Below are 21552 nucleotides of genomic sequence, written 5' to 3'. Positions count from 1 at the left end.
TTGCCTTTTACTGTACTTTAAAATTAAACACTTTCTTGAGTTGATAGTCCAGGAAATTAAAGGTTGCCACCATTTTGCTTTCATCATGGGATGGTGTTTGGTCAGGATAAGAAAACAAATCCAAACACAATGTATTTTAATACTCGGGAGATTTTTCTTTTACCAAGATATACACATGGTGAGTATTTTATATTCTTGGATCAGAAATAGTACGATTCCCAATGAGAGCTCTTAACATCTTTTTTACTCACCCCATCTAACCTAATTGGTGACATCAATCTCAGATTTTGTGATAACCCTTTAATTTATGGTATGTATACTGGGAAATTTTGTATTTGATTTGCTTCATTAAATATTCAATGCTAATTAGGATGCATTGAATTTATTGGCAAATTTCTGCAACAAGAAGCTATGCATCCATTTCTACTAAATTTTCTAGCATTAAATATCTGTAGAATTCTGCAAAACCCCTTTTCATGGAAGTTCTTGCAGCTATCTATATCTTTGTCTAATGCGTTTTACAATTCCTCAGCTGTAAAACGACCCATTAGCCATATCTAAGTGACAAAATACATTTATTCTAAGGACTCCACCCTAAGCAGAACAAGTTTGTGTGTATATATATACACACACACACACACACACACATATATTAAATTGCTACAGGATTCTTTCTTATGTATTTGATTGGATTTGCACTTGATGTCACGTAATCAATTATGCTACTTTCTATAATCAATGAGATCAATGGCACCGAGGTCCCAATTTAGCAAATCACTTAAATGTGTGCTTAACTTTAAGCCTGTGCTTAAATCCCAAGTTAAAGTTAAGACAGTGCTAAGCACTTTGCTGAACAGTGATGGAACTTTAAGCATTACATTGTTTTTTGTCTTGTGCTACTATTTGAATAATAATAAAAAAAAATGCATAGCATGACGCAGGCAAGATAACAAAAAAACTGGCCAAAACTGATTTTAAAAGACTGTGTTCTGTGTCTTCTGTACAGATGTAGAAGACACCAATGCTGCATTTTTGTTAATGTGTTGGGATCTTCATTTTTGTCAATGTGTTGGCTTCATTGGTGAAGAACAATAATACCAGTGGGGCGGAGGAAGTTGTTCTTCCTGTAAAAATATATATCTTATCTGTCACTGTTTCAATATTGTAATATTGCAAGCTATGTTACAAACACCAGCAAACTGGAAATGACGGTGTTATTTATAAGCACATTAAATCATAGCATTATAAAGCATGTAATATAGCTGGTTTGGGGTTTTTTTAATTGAGGTAAGCAAGCTTAGCCCTAATAAATAGTGAGAATTTCAACTAAATACAAATGTTCATGACAGAGCAGTAATTAGTTTTAGCCTCTTTGGCTATAGAACTAAGTATACTGAGGCCCCAGCAATCTTTTCCTTTCTGCAGAGCCTTCTGGGAAGCTCATTTTAATATTCATGGCAGCTGTAAACTCAGTTCCCCAGCAACTCCACTGAATTTGAAAGCAGAATCTAATACACTCCACACAATTCCAATTGTCTTTGATTAGAAAGGCTAGAGAAAAGAAACAGTACCAGTAAAAATGTATGTTATGTCTTCTGAAACACTGGAGTTATAAAAAGCATCAAAGTTTACTTTTAGCTCACTAATTATTAGAGATGGGCTGAATTGGACCAAAAAGGTTGGTTTTCCTTGAAAATAAATAATGTGCTACCTACAGATGAGATGATTTTTTTACTCCCTATGCACTACCAACAGGTCATACAGTCTGGATCACTTTTGAAACACATTGTCAACAAAACCCTATTAAATAAATTACACCTGTCATTCCTATGGGGGAGAGCTTTTCTAGGATTATGTTCTGGCACCTATCAACCAACATATGCTTTTTTCAAGTATTATTTGGATTGGGTTATCTGGCTTCAGTCAGAGATTCTGATACAGGTAACTAGATAGAGTCAAATGATTCAATCCAAGTCCATCTCTACTAATATTTGCTATAGTATTATGCATACCCTTGCAGCATAAAAATATGGGGAAAATGTAAACAGTTGATGTGCTAATATTCCAATGACTATGTCTCTACACTTCAGACTCTAGAATTTTGAGGTCTTCAAGCAGTTCCTGTGCCAGTGTTTGCAGCTCTGCATTGCGGCTCTTTGACAGCGCTATGATACGTTGAAATGGCAAGGTGTCACGCATCTCAGGTGCTGATTTTGCTAAAACTTCTGGCTCTAGAATCACAGACTGGAGAAGTTGTAGAACATGAAGGCACACTTCTGTATCTGGGTCTAGAAGCGAAGAAGAAAAGATTCTTGCTACTTGTTACATGCACCCTTAAGATAGGACTAACATTTTAACTCTACATCACCGTCCCTCATGGAACCATGATAAAGAGATAGTGCCTGAAGTGCTGCTGTTCTCAGCGCTGAAATGGCCCTTGCGGCTGGCTGGTCCCAGAACATGGGAAGGTATAAAGATGTCTTAAAACCACCACTGCCCTCCTCCTTGCTTCCTTGTGTTAATCCTGGGCTGGGTAATCAGGAATATTTTGTTTCCTTCTTTACTCCACATATAGCAAATCCCACAAACATGTGGATTTATCAACAACTTTGATATAATCAGTCAAAAGACAAGATGTACTGTTTGCTGCAATTTGACTTGTAACAGGATAAACTATGTCTCATTACTATTTGGTCTGTTTTAAAACACTCATTCTGCAATTCTTATCAGGCTTTTCTTTATCTATATAAGGTTCAAATTCCATTTAAGCTTAATAAAACCTCTACTGTAATCAAATACACTTGGCAATAATATGCCAGTCCTCCAAATGTTAAAAACTCAGTTGACTTAAACTGAAGTATTGGGTACATTTGGCTTTATGGTAGTGGGACAAATCTGATTTGTCTGCTTAGGAATATGTCAGAAAAATCTGCCTAGAAAGATGTACAATTAATTTTGATTCCCATTATTAAAGAAACAGGATACATGTATTACTATTGAAATATTAGGAGTGATTCTACTTTAATTATACCCAATAGTCTGTTGGGGGTCTGTTTGTGCCTTTGCTAAAAACATCCAGTAGGAGAGTCCTTTTTTTTTTTTTTTTTTTTTGCAGTTCTCTATTTTGCATATTCCAAATTTGTATTTCTAATGTTTTTTTATAGCTAAAATATCTATTTATTTGGATAATGTGTATGTCACTGTAATACCTAGACTTCAGTAAAGCCTTTGACAGAGTGTTGTATGAAAATACTTAGAAAAATTAATGGACATTAGTGTGCATACCAGAATTGCTCTGGGGATCGAAGTCTTGCAGTAAAATCACAAATCAAGTGCAGTGATAAATCATAATGCCCTGATCTGAAAGGAGGTGTCAAATTAGCTGAAGCAAAGTTCTCTTATTAGTCAGCTTACTTAACACCTTTATTAATTATCTGAAATCCAGGTAAGTAGAATGCTAATTAAATTCACAGACATTAAATTGGGAGGTGATGAAAACACTAAATAGGATAGGGAAACAGAACAGGGCCAAGAAAGGTGAGAAATATGGTCAAGAAATGACAAAAGCCTTGTTTAGAAGGGGAATTTTATGAAATTCCCACTGGCAATGCCAACAGTTCATCAGAACTGGTATTAAGCACTGGTGGCTTCTTGTAATTTTACCACTATGTTATTTAAACCTGACTCTGCCACAGACTTCCAGTCTGACTGAGGACAGGTCATAATCTCTCTGTGTCTTAGTTCCCCAGCTGTACAATGAGGTAACATATTTCCTTTTTTCCACCTTTCGTCTCCTCTATTTAGATTGTAAACTCGTAAGGGCAGGGACACAATCTCTTACTATGGTCATGTCTATCCTACAGAGGCCTATATTGGCATAGCTATGTCAGCTTATCCCCCTAGTGCAGATGCTGTCTATTCTCACAAAAGAGTTCTGTACTGGGAGTTCTGCTGCCATAACTATGTCACCTAAGGAAGCGGAATTTTTCACACCACTAGCTGACATAGCTAAATAGCCTGGTCTGCACTGCTGTGCTGGGTCAACGTGAGATACGCTAGTTACGGAACTAGCGTATCTCATGTCAACGTACTTACATCTACACAGTGCTGTGTCTTCACGACACTACATTGATGGGAGTTGCTCTCCCATCGATGCTGTCTTCCACCTTTCAGGGAGGTGGACTAATTCAGTCAACAGGAGAGCATCTCCCATCAACTGAGCGGGTCTACATAAACCCACTCAATCGATGCTGCTGCATCAATGCCTGTTGCTGCAGCACTGTAGACATGCCCTGTCAGCAGAACTTTGTAGTGTAGACTAGGCCTATGTGTCTATTCAGTGATTAGCACAATGGGGCCCTCATCTCACAATATCTTCAGCTTTGCTACCAAATACTATGTCGTCTTACGTTAGTCATTTGTGCCAAGATTTTTAAAACTGTCCCTTAATTTTGGGTGATGAACCTGAAAACACCTAGGAACCTGATTTTCAGAAACGCTGAGCACCTACAACTCCAGCTGAAGTCACTGAGAGCTGCAGCTGCTCAGCACCTCTGAAACTCAGGTCCTAAGCATCTCAAGATGGGTACCCAAAAATTAAGATACCCATATTTAGTGGATACTCTTAAAAATATGGGCCTTAACCCAACATTTTCAAAAGTTTTTATTTTTCTGATTGTAGATCTATCCAAAATATGAGATAAAGATTAGAACTGTGTCTTCAATTTTTGTCTTTAGGCTTCTAAGACTTCATTGTTTATTTCTGGCAAAATTAAGATTAAAGTCCAAACACAAACTATTCAAAAAGAATATGACAATGCCAAAATCTTCACTCTAACACAGGACCAGGTTCTGCTACCCTTACTCGGGTTGAGTACTACCTTTACATTAATTACAATAAAGAAGGGTGCTCTGCACTGAGAATAAGGATAGCAAAAATATGGCCCAGTTAGGCAGAAAAGAAACTTATTGAAATGAACTGAATAGTTAGTCATGACCTTCCTGTGCCTTAGTTTACACATCTATAAAACAAGTCTACTGCTTTAGAGTACCTCACAGAAGTGTTGTGAGGCTTAATATATGTAAGTTGCTTTAAAATGCTTGGATTAAAGATGCTATGTTAGCAATAACACTATACGCATTTATATTAGTATTATCTGCAAACATTAGAAGGGTGTAAATACTAAGGAAGATAGGAATTGCATAAGGGGCTATAACAGTATGCAACAAGATAAGGGAAATGATATCTAGTTGCACAGTAGGAAAATTTTCCAGTGAGATCTGCTGGATTCTGGGAAAAGTCTCCAATGATAGACATAGAAGCTCTACTGATTGAATCACTTGAATTAAGACTATATTAGGCACTTGGTGAATATAATGCTGCATCAGAAGAGGTATGGATAAGATGAACTCAATATCTCATCTCTGATTTCTATTGTTCTACATGTACTCCAGGACACTTAAGACTTAAATAAATGGATAAATGTTAAAACACACACAAATATGCCTTATCATGACTGTATACGGTTTCGGAAATCTGTTTGCTAGGGATAATTATATTTTTGTAATTTACTACTTGGATTTAAAATACACGTAAACAGCCCTTTTCTGGACTCCCCAGTTTCATTAAGGATAGATCTTTAAAAAAAAGATTCTAGTACAGAGCAGGCAAAAGAAAACCAAGTATGGCAGGGATCTTCATTACTCAGCATTATGTTTATTTCAGTAGCTTCCAGAGTTAGTCATTTCTACACTAGTTGAATAATTTTATTTATACAAAGCCAAAAAAAGTTTTAGCTGTAATCAGATCACTGCATCACATCCTCCCAACTACTGTTGCACACATTTCTTAGCTAACATATTCAAGTTTGTAATACTAAGAGGAAAAGTTAGCTGCTTGTCTTGGTCTTGAACAGAATGTGTAATGTAAGACAACCACAATTATAACACGCTGATGCAATTTTAACAAGGTACTGAAACTGTTTAACTTTGCTGACGTTTTTTTAACCGCTAACAAGGTACTGTCTGATGTCACCAGCACTCAGTCGCTGACAAAAACAGCTGATAAAGCAGACAGATTTTACAGTCACATCTGTCATTAGCAGTGTACTCTCAGATGAACTATTCCCTGCAGCAGGGTTTAAGTAACTGCATTACATCAATGCAAAACAGCTTATCTACAATTGGCTCAGTAAGTGGTATGAATCCAATGTACACGTGCCTGTAATATTTCCCGGCCACCTGGATGCAACATTTATTGCTGGCAAATAATTTGCAATAGTTTAAGGCTCTGCTTATGCCAGAACAATATTTCAAAAGTTTCCCAGCTTGGCTAACACTACTTCAGCACCTCCAGAGTTAGCAGTCCTGTCAGATCTAGTGTGGAGGGGCCACCAAGTGCTGCACCCCATTTTGAGCACTATGTCACTAACCATTCTTATGCCAGGTCTAACTGATGATGAGGCAACCTGGTGGCCCACCCATACAAGGGCTCCTAATATTGTTAATGCCTGTGGAGCTGAACCAGTGTCATCAGTAGCAGAGAGATTTTGAAAAATTCCCCTACTGTTGACAGGGCCAAAGAGCTAAAAGGTGATGTAATAAACAAAGTATCTGCAGTGGGTAAAATGCTAACACAGCAAGCATTTACAAAAAACAAGCTCTGCTGCAGCAAGTCCAAACACTGCAAGTCTGCTTTTTTGTGTGTGACATATCCTCTTATATTCTTTTTTTTACTCCAGTTCCTGTACAACAACTGGTGTCAGTTCAATCTTCCCTTTTGTCAGGTGACTGTTCTCATTGCTATCTGAGGAGATCAGCCAGTCAGCAACGCTATCTGTTAGGGCCCAATGCTTATCTAATTTCCACATGTGTAAATCCATTACAGTCAATAGTGCTAGTCTAGATTCCCATCACAGCAGAATTTGGCCCATCTCCTCCACAATAGGCCTGACTGAGAGTCCAGAGGTTTGTCCTATGGTGAAGTGATGTACTGTACATGTACTTCTCAGCTGGACAGCTGTTTAAGTGAGATCTTACATAGAGTATCTAGCATACACTGAGTCTTCAATCTTGGCTGGGATCTCTGGGCACTATCACAATACAAATAAGGAATAGAACAATGAAGAAATAGCAAATTATTTCTTATACTAATGGTCCACGGATACACTAAAATATATTTACCAGATTAAATTTAGAACCCTTTAACTTGAGCATTAAGATTTCTTATAAATAATGACAAATGTAAATTCACTGTGCTATTCACGAGAGACTTGATTTGGAGGAATTTGTTTTTAAGTACGAGGATGAAAACTTAGCTATTAAATGAGTGCTGAGATGAATGGGATCCTGAAGTGGATAAGGGCACTATTCTGAAAACTGAATTCAAAGCCTGAGGAATTTGAATTTTTTGAGAGCAAGCTCCTGTGAAACTTACAGAATCTAAGAATTAAAGGATTTGATTAATAAGACATTGGGCTAATAGAAAAATCAAGATGACTTCTAAGGTGCTGCCATGAGACTCATGTGGATCTTCAATAAATTCTGAGACCCATGGACAAGCCATATTGGAAATGTTTAGGATCAGTCATGAAAAGCAAATATTTAAGGTAGCAGGGAGCATCAGGAATATGAAGGTATGTTTCATTGAGATTGACAGAACAGAGATAGTCATCTGCAGAAATATTTTGGATAAACAACAGTTTTCTAATGGAACTGTGATAGCTTCAGGAGAAAATTGAGAGGAGACAGATTCAAGAACACCCAAAAGCCTCCTGCCCTCTTTTGTTTTATGAAATACCTAAGTAATTTCCTTAGAACTGATGGGAATACGGCACAGTGATAATTCCTCCAAATTCTAAAACACCTCTGACCAAATTCAATAGGACCAATCTTTTGGCTGTGTTCAAAAAAAGAAAAGTGGCATAAAGTAAGACGTAAGAGTGAAGGACAATACCAGAGAATAGCCCAATGAAATTCCCTCAATACTCATTTTCTTGTAATTGTTTTGGTCCAGGAGAGATGACAAATCTGAGTTGACTCCCAATCATATCACTTCAATTACTTCCCTCTCTTTGCTCCTTTATTATCTGATAGAATTTAAATATAACAAGCTCACAGATCTTAATTTTTATTTGCTTATTGTCTGTATGTATTCACAGCTATTACCCAAAAAGTTCACAACTTGAACTGTTGTTGTGTTAATCATCTTACCATTCAACAACCACCAAAGTAATGGAATGAAACCTGGACTTTCACTAATGTACTTCAAGCCTTTCAAGTTGATGCTCACATTGTAGAGTGACATCAGCATTAGCCTAAAATAAAATTAAAAAGGTGATTAAATTGCATCTCAAATTTAAACATCATAAACTGCATCTTATTACAATAACAGCATCCAATGCTTATGATGAGCATCTACAGATGGCTAGATGCTTATGCATACTCCAAGCTCAAAATATAGGATACAAAGATATGTACTTATGTCACATCTGTTATATATATACACAGTTTACATGAATGCAACATGTGTGATTTGATTTATTTAAATTTATAAATCACAATATTTTAATCACGTAAAAGTCAGCCAATTTAACAGCATTTAAATTCCTCTGAACTCAATAGGACTATTCCCTTGAGTAGGGCAAGCAGGATTTGGCCTTACATGATCACTCACCATATGCAACAGAATCCTCTTAACTGGGACTCCCCAAAGGACAGCCTATCATCCTGATTAAGCTTCTTGTCTCAACAAATGAAAGGGCCACTTAAAAAAAAAAAAGGCTGCAAAGATTTTATAACGATTACTATACTGAGTCAAAAGAAATAAAAGAAATATACTGCATTTCATTCATTCTTCTTTTGATCTTTGACAATTTCTGTACTAAAAAATGACAGCAACTTAGAATTTCACTTCTTTAATACCTAGCTATGCATCTCTTAATCACCTGACACTGGCCACTCACGTCCCTGTCAAACAAAATTTATGCTAATTCTATACCAATTAAAGCAGCAGTTAATCGTTCTACGTTATTAGGTTAAGTGTGTTCTCTGGAAGACATCCTAATAAAGCAGCTGTTCCAAATGCAAGAAGTGCTGAGCACCCTGACTTCAGTGGGAGCTGAGTTCACACAACACTTTACAAGATCAGGCTACGGTAAAGCATACTCTAAATTAAAATCCTAAAGAGAGATGATTAAAAGAGAAAAGGTGAGGTTCTATTGTAGTATATTCTATTTGCCAAACCATGTGTCATAATAGCCAGTGGGACCATGAAATTAACACAGGCAGGCACAATGCCTCCTGGAGTGCCATCCTTAAAGAAGGCACCGTGGTATCCTCTCCCACCAGACAGAGCCAACTCCATTGGCTCTTGTGGACAGGGCTGAGGCCACAGACCCACCTCCTTTTCATCCCACACTGTGAAGTTTAGTGCTAGCAGCAGCACTGGACTCTAGTAGTCTTTGTGCTGAAGGGACTCCAAGGACTATGTGTGTGGCTTCTGTGCAGAGGGCAAGAGGGTATTATGAGAGAAGAGATTTCTTGTTGCCCTTCTCACCCTTGCTTATGCATGGAGAAGCCAAGCAAAATTGAGGCCCAACATATATAAGCCACTAAGAGTAACTGTTGCAGCCACAGAAAAGAAACATGCCTGGAGTGTTGTATTCTCAGCTGACTACCAATCCAAGTGTCAATAGAGCAAAGGGGATGAATCTGGCCCCAGCTCTGGCAAAACACAGGAGTTGCAAGAGACTGGAGAAGTCACCTGGCATAGAAGCAGCATAGGGCCGACTTATGCAGCTGTATACTGCCCTCCCTCATTAGCCCTGGCATAGGGCATGCACCGGGGCAGATGTGGAGGGAGGGCACATACCCATAGCACAGAGGACTCCAAGGGATTCTGGACTGCTGCAGGGCTGCTCTAACTTATCCCAAGGGCTGAAACAGCCCTGGCAGGAGCCCAGAATCCAGAGGATGCAATGGTAGTGTCAAGCTACCACTGCCCTCTGGGCTGCACCTCCCAGAAAGTACAGCACAGAATCTGTCCCTAAGTAATTAAATCCATTTTAAAAATGAAATAATTCAAAAACCTTTAAAAAAAAGAAATGTGGCATACAGAAACTACTTAAGCCATCCTTTTTCAAGCACCTACCCTTTGCTCCTTCAAGTACAACTTATCACTTAGGGGAGTCGTGTTAGGATGGGAACTCATCCATTCCTGTACAGGGGAAATGAGAAGGAAGACTCTGTTCTGCCAACCTCCAAAACATGTTTAAGACTCCTTGCCCTGCCTTTACCTGTTCAGAGGGGAGAGTCCTTGACAATGCCAGCCTACTTCAGTGCCTGCACCCCACAGCCATATTGTACTGTCCCTGTAAATGCCTCAAAATGAAAGGAGAGAAAGCTCTATGTGCTCCCCCAAATACCTTCACATTCACACCGGGCCAAACGATTTGGTCCTTAAACCACGGCTACACTGTGAAAAATGTATTTTTTACTCTTAAAACATCACCACGGGTTTATTGTGTCTCATGGGTTCCACATCTAATTTGCTCAGTTAAAAAAAAAGCTTTTTACTTGTAAATAGCCAGCTCTGCAAATTCAATCTGCATCTGAGAGTCAAAACACACTCTTGCCTTTGCACACATCACCAACAGCCACAAAGATGACTCAGACCAAATGATGCTCTCAGTTATACCTGCATAACTTCACTGCCTCCAAATACCTTAACATCTGTGCAAGCCCAAAAGCCTTCACTGGGCTTTCAGAAGATGTAACTGAAGGCTTCTGTTAGCCCTTTTATTTCTAGTGCTGATGTCTGAAAAGGAAAGAACCCAACTTAGCTTTCAGATCACAAGCTGAGTCTATGGGACTAGCAGTTAGAAAAACATCTTTTATTTATAAATCAAACAAATTTGACATAGCATCACTGACGCAAACAGAAATCTATAGTGCCAATTTTTAAAGTCAAACTACATTTAATGTTTATGCAGCAGAAAAAAGGTGAACACGCAGTAAGTGCTACACTCACTCATCTATTTTCAAAGCCTCCAAAACTGTATTTCAGAATTTACTGTCTTCCTAACATAGCAAAGTCGCTAATCGTCTTTCAGGACTACATCCATAACAAGTTGAAGTTGTAAAACAAACCAAAAATTTCAACTTTTCTCATAGATGAAAAACATGTTCACATAAAGTGAATGCTTACTGTATCTGACCAACCCACTGAATTTCTCCCAGAAAGGTCCACTTTGAGAAAAGAATAAGCATGAGAAATTTCAGTAAAATAAGTACGCAAAATACTGAAAGCCACTGAAAACAGGATTGGGTAGACGACTACTTGGATTCTAATGCTTACTGCACATTCATTGACTATACTACTTTCTACAGCAGTGCAATCTTTAGTAGTAAGACATGTCAAAGAAACATCAACTTAAAATCATACTTCTGTCTGAAAATGTTTTAGTTACTAACGTTACAGGTAATAACTAAGTTTACTAGAAGTGCAAAGAGAATTTTTCTCTCATTCTCCAATATTCCACACAGCAACAGAAGAAAAAAACATTTTAAAAATATAGTAAAATACCATTGTAAAACCACAAAAATTGTCTGTGGACAAATGTCATCCTTGAGACGATGTAACTAAACTGACCAGACTTTATATTGATGGTGTCCCTTAAGTGTAACTCCATGATGATCTTTTGCTGGATATACACTATATTTCCACAGGGCATGGATGGAGCTCCATAAAATGTAATTTAAAAAAAAAATATATATATATATAACCCACTGTTTTTCCTTTGCCCTTCTCCCTATTATTATATTCCCTTCTCCTTATTTTTGTTATTTCCCCTCCAAGTAATAAAAACTGAAAATGCATAACAGTGCATCTATGAATTAGCTACGCTTATTTATAAAGTAATTAATTGAAAACAAACAAACTGTTTCAAATCAGCATTTCTTTTGGTCAGTAGAAAATATTGTTTAAATCACGTGCCAGCCTGATAGCCATGCAGGCCATACAAGTTTGATTATCAAACCTAGTCTCTCCAACCCTAAGCCTGCAAGAGCCGGGTTTCAAGGTACAAGTGAGGACAGAATGTTTTTTGTCACAGAAAGACAGGGCTGTGATGAATCTTTGGTTTGAATCACACATGAATCCAGCCACCTTGATCTGAAACAAGCATAAATATCAGTCAGATGATTTTTCATTAATATGGTATTTATGCCAGGGCCAGGATAAATCCTCCTTTTTGGTATGTGATCCAACACCGAATATTAGTTAGTGATCTTCATCGAATGCAGAATATAAATAGGATCAAAGATGATTGTTACATTATATAAGATACTTAAAATGTTTTGTAGCACTGCTGTCAAATATATTTGCAATTAAAATTTCCAAGCCACAAGAGATTCTGTGCAATGCTTCCTCTAGGCTGTATCCTAACCCACAATTTGGTGGACTTTATATATTGATATTCTAAAAACAAGATGCCCATGTTGAGTCTTTGGCTGGTCTGTAGGCTTGTAACAGCAGTTACAAGGTAAGTAACCTTCTTTTCTTCTTCGAGTGCTTGCTCATGTCCATTCCATTATAGGTGACTCACGAGCAATACCGTGGCGATGGGCCGGAGTTACAGATGAGCTGCCTGCAGCACTACTCTGCTGAAGCCCATGTCTTCCCATGCCTGCTGGACAGTGGCGTAGTGGGACGTGAAGGTATGTCCTGACGACCAAGTGGCGGCTCTGCAGATGTCTTGCATGGGCACTCTAGCTAGGAAGGCTGTAGATGAGGCTTGAGCTCTGGTTGAGTGCACTGTGATGGTTCCCAGAAGCGGTACCTTCGCCTGCTCATAGCAGAACTTGATGCAGAAAGTTATCCATGAGGAGATGTGCTGGGTGGAGAAAGGTGAGCCTTTCATCCAATCGGCCACCATGACGAAGAGCTGCGTTGAACTCTGGAACGGTCTTGTGCGCTCGATATAGAATGCCAGCGTCTGTTTTACGTCTAGTGAGTGCCACCTTCTCTCCTCCTCCGAACCATGTGGTTTGGGGAAAAACACGAGGAGAAAAATATCTTGGTTATAATGAAATTGGGAAACCACCTTGGGCAGGAAGGCCGGGTGCAGCCTCAATTGAACTTTATCTTTATAGAATACAGTATGGGGGGGCGCCGAGGTCAGCGCCCTAATCTCAGAGATCCTCCTAGATGACCCTTGCTGTGCGGCTGAGGAAGAACTTCGGGGTGGATGGCGTCTTCTAGACCTCCTATTTCTGTCCCTCTGTCTATAGGGCGTGAACAGCCGTGGCTGATACCTCTGCTGTTGCTGGCCCTGAGGATGTGACTGATGCCTAGAGGGTCTGTGGCATATAAACACCCAGGGAGCGGAGCATGGCCCTCGAGTCCTTCAGACCATGAAACTTCTCATCCGTCTGGTCTGAAAACAAGGCTGACCCGTCAAAGGGAGGTCCTAGATGGACTGTTGGACCTCCTGAGACAGCCCCGAGGATTGAAGTCATGAGTACCTGCGCATGCAGATGGCGGAGGCTATGGCTCTGCCTGCCGAATCAGCAGTGTCCAAGGACGCCTGGAGCGCTGCTCTGGCCACCATGGTACCCTCTTCCACAATGGTGTTAAAGTCCAGCACCTAGTCCTGGGGCAGAGTGTCCACAAAGTGCTTCAGTGAGTCCCAGAGGTTAAAATTGTCCCTGCCCAGGAGACCCTGCTGTTGACAATCCTAAACTGTAGACTTGCAGTTAAATAAATCTTTCTCCCCAATAGGTCTAGCTCTTTATTGTTCTTATTTTTCGGTGTAGAACCGGGCTCCTCTGTCTATCCCTCTGGTTGGCCACGTCTACCACCAGGGTCCCAGGGGAGGGGTGGGTGAACAGGTACTGAAATCCCTTGGCCGGGACATAATATTTTTTCTCATCCCCTTTAGATATTGGGGCCACCGATGAAGGGGTCTGCCACAAGGTCTTCACTATCTTCAGAACCCCTTCATGGACAGGAAGGGCTACCTGAGCTGGGACAGCTGCTGCTAGGACGTTAAATAAACTGCCCGATGCCGCTTTTAGCTCCTCCACCTCCAACCCCAACTTGGAGGCCACCCTTTTGAGCAGCTCCTGGTGTGCCCTAAAATCATCCAGGGGTGCTGAGTGACCCTGGGAGACTGCTTCATCTGGGGAGGAGGAGGAGAATTGGAGGGGCGCAGCGGGAGGTGGCACCCCTTCCTGCCAATGAGAGGTCCCCACTGATGTTCCTTCCTGTGCGTCCAAATCGCCCTCCCAGGGCAAATGATGGCCCTTCTCCAGCACCAGTGGCAATGACTGCACACCCAAGGAGTTGATGGACTGTGGTCCCGGCCCCACCAGAAATCTCCAGGGTCCCCAATATCGCCATTGGGGAGGCCACTGCCATCCGGGGGCTATTTACACTGGGGGTTCTGGCACCTCCTGTTGATGGTGTCTTGCCCAGCAAACGCCCCCACAGGAGGATACCGAGGCACTATCCGAAGTCCACGGTGGGGTTGTCTCAGAGGCTCCCGCTGTGCAGTATCGAGCCAAGGGGGAAGCGATGTCCCGATCCGCGGGTGCTCCACGGCTCCAGAGAATGTCCTCTTGACATTGACGATCTTGACAATGACAAGACCCGGTGTCAGTGCCGTGACCGGTGCCAGCATGTGGAATTGTGCTCCAATGAACTGGAACGTCCGGAGCACCATCTAGGTACTGAGGACTTGCGGCTTGCCTCTTGGTGCCAAGTCAGTCTCTGGCGACCAGGTTCGGCGCTGCCTCAGTGCGGGCGAACTCTTCAGTGCTGGGGAGCAGGAATGGTGTCAAGTTCCATCTGGGGAACGGTGCCCTGCAGGCAACCCCAACTGGTGCTGCCTCCTGAGGTGAACTTCTCCCAGTGCCAGAGATCGTGACCAGCATCGGGAGGGCGACTTCATTCCCTGCTCTGATGTAGGGCGCTCCCGCAACTGCGACCTGGAGCAACTTCTAGGGGAGTGGAGCCATACCAACTGCTCCACCCTAGGCGACCAGCCTGACGGAGATCTTCCTTCCCGCACCGAGGATCTCCTGAGTCACTCAGGGTGTCCTAGCATGGGCTTCCCCCGCGACACCGGCCTCTTCTCTCTTGGTGGAGATCGGGGCAGGGGTGACGTGGGAAAAGCCAGCAAGGCTCTTGCTGCCTGAAAGGCCTCTGGTGTCGACGGTGCCAGTAGGTGCAGAGGGCCCCCCACTCCCAGGAGTTGGGGGTGGCTCCCTGGCTAGAGACACTGGCTCTGGCGAGCGGGTCTCTGCAGTCCAGCTCTGGTGCGGTCCGGTGCTCGACCCCGCCTGCTTAGACAGTGCAGGGGAGTGTCCATACGCCGAGTGCTGCTTCCACCTCTTCTTCTGTACCGGAGATGTGGCCCGATGCCGAGTCAGGGTTGGTACCAACGGTGCACTCTGCACTGATGCCAAGCTCGGTGCCGAGGCAGAGTGGGCTGGCTCGGAGGGCGGTCAAAGCACTGCTTCCATGAGCAAGTCTTTCAGGTGGATTTCTGTCTTTCTGAGTCTGAGGCCTAAAAGCCTTGCAGATTTTGCACTTCTCCTTATGATGGGCTTCCCTCAGGCACTTCAGGTAGCTATCATGGGGGTCACTTAGAGGGAAAGCCTTCCCACAGAAGGCACATGGTTTGAAGTCCGGTGACTGGGGCATACCCCGCTTCCGGCAAAGTCCCAGCCAGTACTACCCTAAGTGTCTAACTACCACTATTAATAGTTACTTAACCTATCTACCTAATTAATACAAACAACAAACAATTAGGGTTGAAAAGAAGGGGAATTGAGCACTTGCGATGCAAGCAAAGATAGTTTCAGCAACCATCACAGGCAGAAAGAAGGAACTGAGGGAGCGTAGGGCCAGCAGTGCCTCATATACCATGGCATGTATGTGGGGCTCCAGGGGGCGCCGAAGCTGGCCCTATGGGGTCTGTTAAGGGGAAAAAAGTTCCGGTAACCATGCACGGAGGCATGCACACACCTATAATGGAATGGACATGAGCAAGCACTCGAAGAAGAACTGTTTTGCAAAGTTGGCAATCAGCTTTAGCTGCCTTAGCAACAAAGAACTTATTTTTTAAACTCATTTCCAAAAGGAAGATCCATAATCACCGCATGATCATGGTACTGCCAAAGTCAAGTGTTCAAAAATCAAGAGCCAGCTCCCTAAAACTCATAAGATTGGCTTAACAATCATGAGATTTGTAGAAGTCTGGGTTCTTTTTATTTGCCTTATGGATTTGGAGCCTCTAGAGGTCATCTTTTCAAGCTTTTTCTCTGCAATCATGAGGGCTAGAAACTTGCATTTTAAAAAAAAATGAAAGTTGTGATTCTCACATAATCATATGACTCCAGAAGTTGGGGCTTTGAGAAAAATACCAAATGTGAAATTTGGCTATCTGATTTTGAATAATGATTTCCAAACACTGCACTTGGGAAACACATCACATAACAGACATTAAGTAATGCTAACGCACTCTGTAATGATATAGGATATGTCTACACTAATGGTGGCAAAGTCGCTGCCATCAGATCGACCTATCTGGATCGACTGAGCGGTCAGTGAAGACCTGCTCAGTCGATCCAGAAGTCGATGTAGTAAAACCATCCGCTCAAGTGGTGTAGTGCTGCGTCAACGGGAACACAGTTCCCATTAGCGCAGTGAAGACGTTGCGCAGAAGGGAAGCACAGCAGTCGACAGGAGTTATGCAAGCTACTCTGCGTAGCTTGCGTTACTCCCGTCGATTGCCGCCGAATTGCCCGGTAAGTGTAGACCAGGGCATACATAAATACCAAATCACTAACAACATAGTCATATTTATGCTTTTTCACAGATCAACATTCAAATGTCTACTAAAATTATTCATACCTGAATCAAAGATTATTCACATCAATAATATTTATTCTACATAATCACCATATTAAGACCCCCAGTCACTGTAGTATCCAAGCGCCATATACATATGTCTAAAACAAGCTGAATTTCATATATGCCAATTACAACCAGCTTCGATTAATTTGTAATGTGGCTGAGAAAATGGAAAAGAATGTTAATGTGTTTCATTTCTTCATTTACTGGAAAAAGGCTGACTTTTTCTCTTTTTGGATTGTGTAACATGGTCTTTTCTTTGCAATATTTGTCTCAGAGGGCTTCTTTATAGACACACCCCCTTACAAATGTTGATGAAGAGCAGCTTCTGAATAATAATGTGGCAGGAAGTAATTTACTCTTTGCTGACCTAAGACAAATGTACTTTTAGTACATATGTAAGATACTTATATAATTAAGTAGAATTAGTATTTTAACAGATTCTTTTTCATTTTGGAGGGAGATATAAAGTGAGTCCTACATTTCTCTCAGCTCTTTTCCCTCCTTTAATACTCAAGCCTCCCTTAAATATCATGCCTCCCAGCAACTCTGCCTCTTAGCAAGGAAGGGATGGGCACATCGGCACTTGACAGACCTTGCAGAGACACTGGCTGAAGGGAATAAATATGCAGCCACCAAGCTTGCAACCACATCTGCTATGTTTGTGAGGAATGGATACTGTGAATATTATTTCCAGTGGACATATTTCCTCTCCAGTAAAGTAAATAATGAATGGATCTGTGACAAGGTGTGTAAACCCTACCCCAAGATAGAAGGAGTTAAGGAGCTGCTTTGGGCTGGAGTAGCCCCACCCCGCCACACCTGCAAGTCATGCCAGGAATGAACAAGGAGCCTCAAAAGAGGAAGCTCCACTCAGTAGTGAACAGTCTTGGAAGGGAGCAGGTGCTAAGCTTCCCAGCTTCCAGAAAGACCTGATGTCTAGTGCAACCTTTACCCTCAAAAAAAGGAAACAGATCTTCTGTACTAAAAAGGGAAGGAGACTTATCCTATAACCTGTGCTGGAGACCCAGAAGACTCTAAGGCAGTGGTTCTCAAATGGTGTTCCCTAGGGTTCCGTGGGCTGAGCGGAAGGGTTCCGTGAAGAAGCCGTACCGCGCCACCGAATGCTAAAAAAATCTGGTGCCGCCGAACAGCTGTTCGCACGCCGCCAATCAGCTGCTCGCGCACTGCTGAACAGCTGATGGGGCCGCCGAAAACGGCCCTGAAAGCTCGCCGCCGAATCAAGCAAATACCACGCCGCCGAAAAGAGGAAGATTTCCTTGACTTTTCGGCGGACGGTATGGCATGGGCGGGCAAGGGTTCCGAGGGCACGGCATGGGCGGGCAAGGGTTCCGTGGGTGGAAAGAAATTTAGAAACACTGCTCTAAGGGGACTGTAGCCTATCCAGCGCCCCTCTGAAGAAAAAGAGGTCAATATCCTGGCCAGAACTGCCTATAGCTTTTTTTTTTTTCTTAGCCCTTTTGTTTAACTTCTTTTGCTGCCTTTGGATTGTTTGTTTGTTTCACCTGTGACTCGGAAAAGGGGAGAAATAGCAAGAGGAGGGCTAAGAGCTCGCCACCACTAGACTGTCACCGAACATTCCTGCTAAAAGGACCAGATCTGTGTGAATTCTACTTTCCAAGTAGCATTCAAATGGGGCATAGAATAGCAGAAGAACCGCACACTGAACAGAGCATTCCCATTGTGCAAGTACCAAAACCTGACAGCATGACATGTTTCTGCAATGATTTGCGAAAGGTCAATGCAGTATCAAAATTCAACGCATATCTAATGCCAATGGTGGAGGAAATGTTACAATGGCTGGGAGCTGTCAGAAATATATCACTTTATAGCTCACAAAAGGATACTGGAAAATACATTTGATGACAGAATCTGGGGGAAAAACAGCTTTTGGTCTGGATGTATTTGGTCTATATCAGTTCCAAGATATGTCTTTTGGTCACCTTGAGGCAGAGAAACCTTCTCAGAGGCTAACGGAGTGAGTCTTGAGGCTGCATGGGCAGTATGCAGCAGCCTATTTAGAAGATATCGTTAACTATAGCAAGGACTGGGACAGTCGCTTCAGACAAGTCACAGCAATACTCCAGTTCCTAACAGATGCAGTAAGGCAGGGAACCACAATGTCACATACTTAGGCTATGCCATGAGAAAAAGTCAATTATGATCATTAATGAACAAGGTCCAAGCCTTGACGGATTGACCTGTTCCTGTGACAATAAAAAATAATTTGGGCACTTCTTGTGGCTTGCAGGCTGTTACCAACGTTTTGTGCTGGGATTCACCACTTTTGTGGCCCCCTCATAGACCTCATAAAGGACGGATGCCCAAAAAGGGTCCAGTGGTTGAAAAGCCTGCAAAGACACTGAAAGAGCACTTGTGCTGGAAGCCTGTCCTTTTTAATCCAGACTTTTCAAAGAGATTTATTCGGCAACAGATGCCTCAAGTATAAGGACTAGGGGTGGTCCTTTTGTAAGAAATTGAGAGGGAAGAACATCTCATTTTCTACACCCAAAAGTTGTTCCCAGACAGAAAATATACTCCATCATCAAGAAGGAAGCATTGGCAGTGAAGTGGGCTGTGAATTCAGTGGGTACTATCTGCTAGGAAACACCCCCATCCTTTTTTTTTTTTTTTAAATCACGACCACACTACACTTAGGCGGCTGAATACCATGAAAGACACCAATCCAAGGATAATGCACTGCAACCCTCCAGCTTCCAGGTACTCAAATAATCTGGTAAACCACATCAAAATGCTGACTTTGTTTCACAAGAAGGCAGCGATTCCGACTCAGATGATGGGACCCCTGTCCCTGTCTTGAGGGGGAGTGTGTGTGACAGGATGTGTAAACCCTATCCCAGTATGGAAACAGTTAAGGAACTGGTTTTGGTGGGAGAAGCCCCACCCCGCCACACCTGCAAGTCATGCCAGGAACAGAGGAGGAGTTTCAAAGAAGGAAGCTCCACTCAGTAGTGGGCAGCCCTGGAGAGGAGCAGACTGCTAAGTTCCTAACTTCTAGGAAGAGGCCTGATAGCTAGCAGAATCTCTGCCCCCACAAAAAGCGAACACAGATCTCCTGTGTCAAAAGGGGGAAGAGACTGTATCCCATAACTTGTGCTGGAGATCCAGAGGGCTCTGGGATAGACCGTGGCCCATCCCGGGCCTCTCTGAAGAAATATCTGGTGTGACAAAGCTCTTCCTCTATCTTGGTGGATCCAGTGCTTCCTTCTAGCAGTAGGTCAAGGAACTGCTTCACCCCTTAGTGTTTCTTCCACCCTCTAGTGGTGGGGGGTGCTGGCTCCTGGTCCTGTCTCACAGGCCCTTGCCTCTTCGCTGGGGCTCTTTCCCCTCCAGTGAATGGCTGGTGAGGGGGGCCCAGTCCCACCCTCGACTCCGGGCCCCAACCCAGGGACCTTACAAGTAGCAGCCTTGTGCTGTGCCTTCAGGAAAACTGCTAGCTTCCCTGGATTACTTCTCCATGCCCCTTGACTTAATGTCTGGACCCTGCTCAGACAGGGGCCCTTCCTGGCCTCCTTGCCAGGGGAGGCTCTTGACCCCTGATAGCCCCACTGGGCATGATAATGCCCAAACCAAATGTCCAGTTCTATCCTCTCCTTCTGGCACGGTCTCTTCCCTCAGGCGGGAAAGGTCCTTTGCCCTCTTCAGGCAGGGCTTTGCCTTCCCCTAGTCTTTGTACCCGCAGGGTTCTCTTCTGCCTGCGTTCTTCTCCTTCTCCTAAACCCGCCTGGCTAGTGACAGCGTCTTGCCTGCTCACAACTTCTGGTAGCTCACCTCACTCTCACAACTCCAGCCACACCCTTTCTCTGGAGGGGAGGCTTTTAACAAGTCCTAGGCGGGGCCTTGATTGGCTCCAGGTGTGTTAATTAACCTGAGTAATCCCTGCTCAACTACCAGGGGAAAAGGGACTTGCTGAGCCTGGGGCTGATATACTGGCCTTCTAGCACGCTCCAGTAGCCATCTAGTCTGACACTGTCACACTGGTTAGAACTGCCAATGGATTTTACTTTGCCCTTTTGTTGCCTTTGGATTGTTTGTTTGGTTCACCTGTGACTCCGAAACGGGGAGAAATAGCCAGAAGGAGGGCTGAAAAACCTCCACCGCTAGACAGTCACCAAACACTCCTGCTAAAAGAACTGAATTTGTATGAATGCTACTTTCCAAGGGCACTCTGATGGGGGCAAAGTCATTAGGCAAAGAGGCTGTAGTAACAGTGGCCTACATTGTAAAATAATATGCTTCATTTAAAAAATATCTAGCCTTCTTCATACACTTTAAGTTTGGTACAGAGTCCTGGCTTCATGTCTCCCAGAAGCTGCATCATTGTGTCCAACAACACCCGACTTGAATTAACCAGGAATTCACGGCCACATGCCAATGCAGCAACATCTACAATAGAAAACAAAATAAAACCATAAAAGTCACATTCCAAATAGGAAAATAAGTTCATACCTAATACAATCAAATATTAACTACCTGAACTACTCAAAATATAGGAACCGTGAAGACTGAGCTAGAACATCAATAAACCTTTCCCTATATTTAGCGACACAGCCAATATTGAACTGAATTACAATATGCTACTGAAGCAGTAA

General features: G+C 42.6%; 1 protein-coding gene across 6 annotated transcripts in view; it reads right to left on the bottom strand.

Annotated features, from left to right (window-relative positions):
• Positions 1–21552, bottom strand: part of HSF2BP (heat shock transcription factor 2 binding protein) — a 167086-nt gene that overhangs the window by 96880 nt on the left and 48654 nt on the right. For 4 of the 6 annotated variants that reach the window (XM_067545321.1, XM_067545319.1, XM_067545317.1 and 1 more), the window contains 2 exons: positions 21229–21346; positions 8212–8315 (listed from right to left, as the gene is read on the bottom strand). In XM_067545321.1, coding sequence (XP_067401422.1) covers positions 8212–8315; positions 21229–21346 — 222 coding nt within the window. Of the gene's footprint in view, positions 1–8211; positions 8316–21179; positions 21347–21552 lie in introns of those variants that run through there. The other 2 variants (XM_067545323.1, XM_067545322.1) reach the window with 2 other exon arrangements.

Source organism: Emydura macquarii, unplaced genomic scaffold (assembly GCF_026122565.2).
Source record: "Emydura macquarii macquarii isolate MOO-44397 ecotype Brisbane River unplaced genomic scaffold, CSIRO-AGI_Emac_v2 contig_1043, whole genome shotgun sequence".
Taxonomy (NCBI): Eukaryota; Metazoa; Chordata; order Testudines; family Chelidae; genus Emydura; species Emydura macquarii.
The sequence above is the reverse complement of the archived record's forward strand: the minus strand, read 5'-3'. Positions and strand labels throughout refer to the sequence as shown.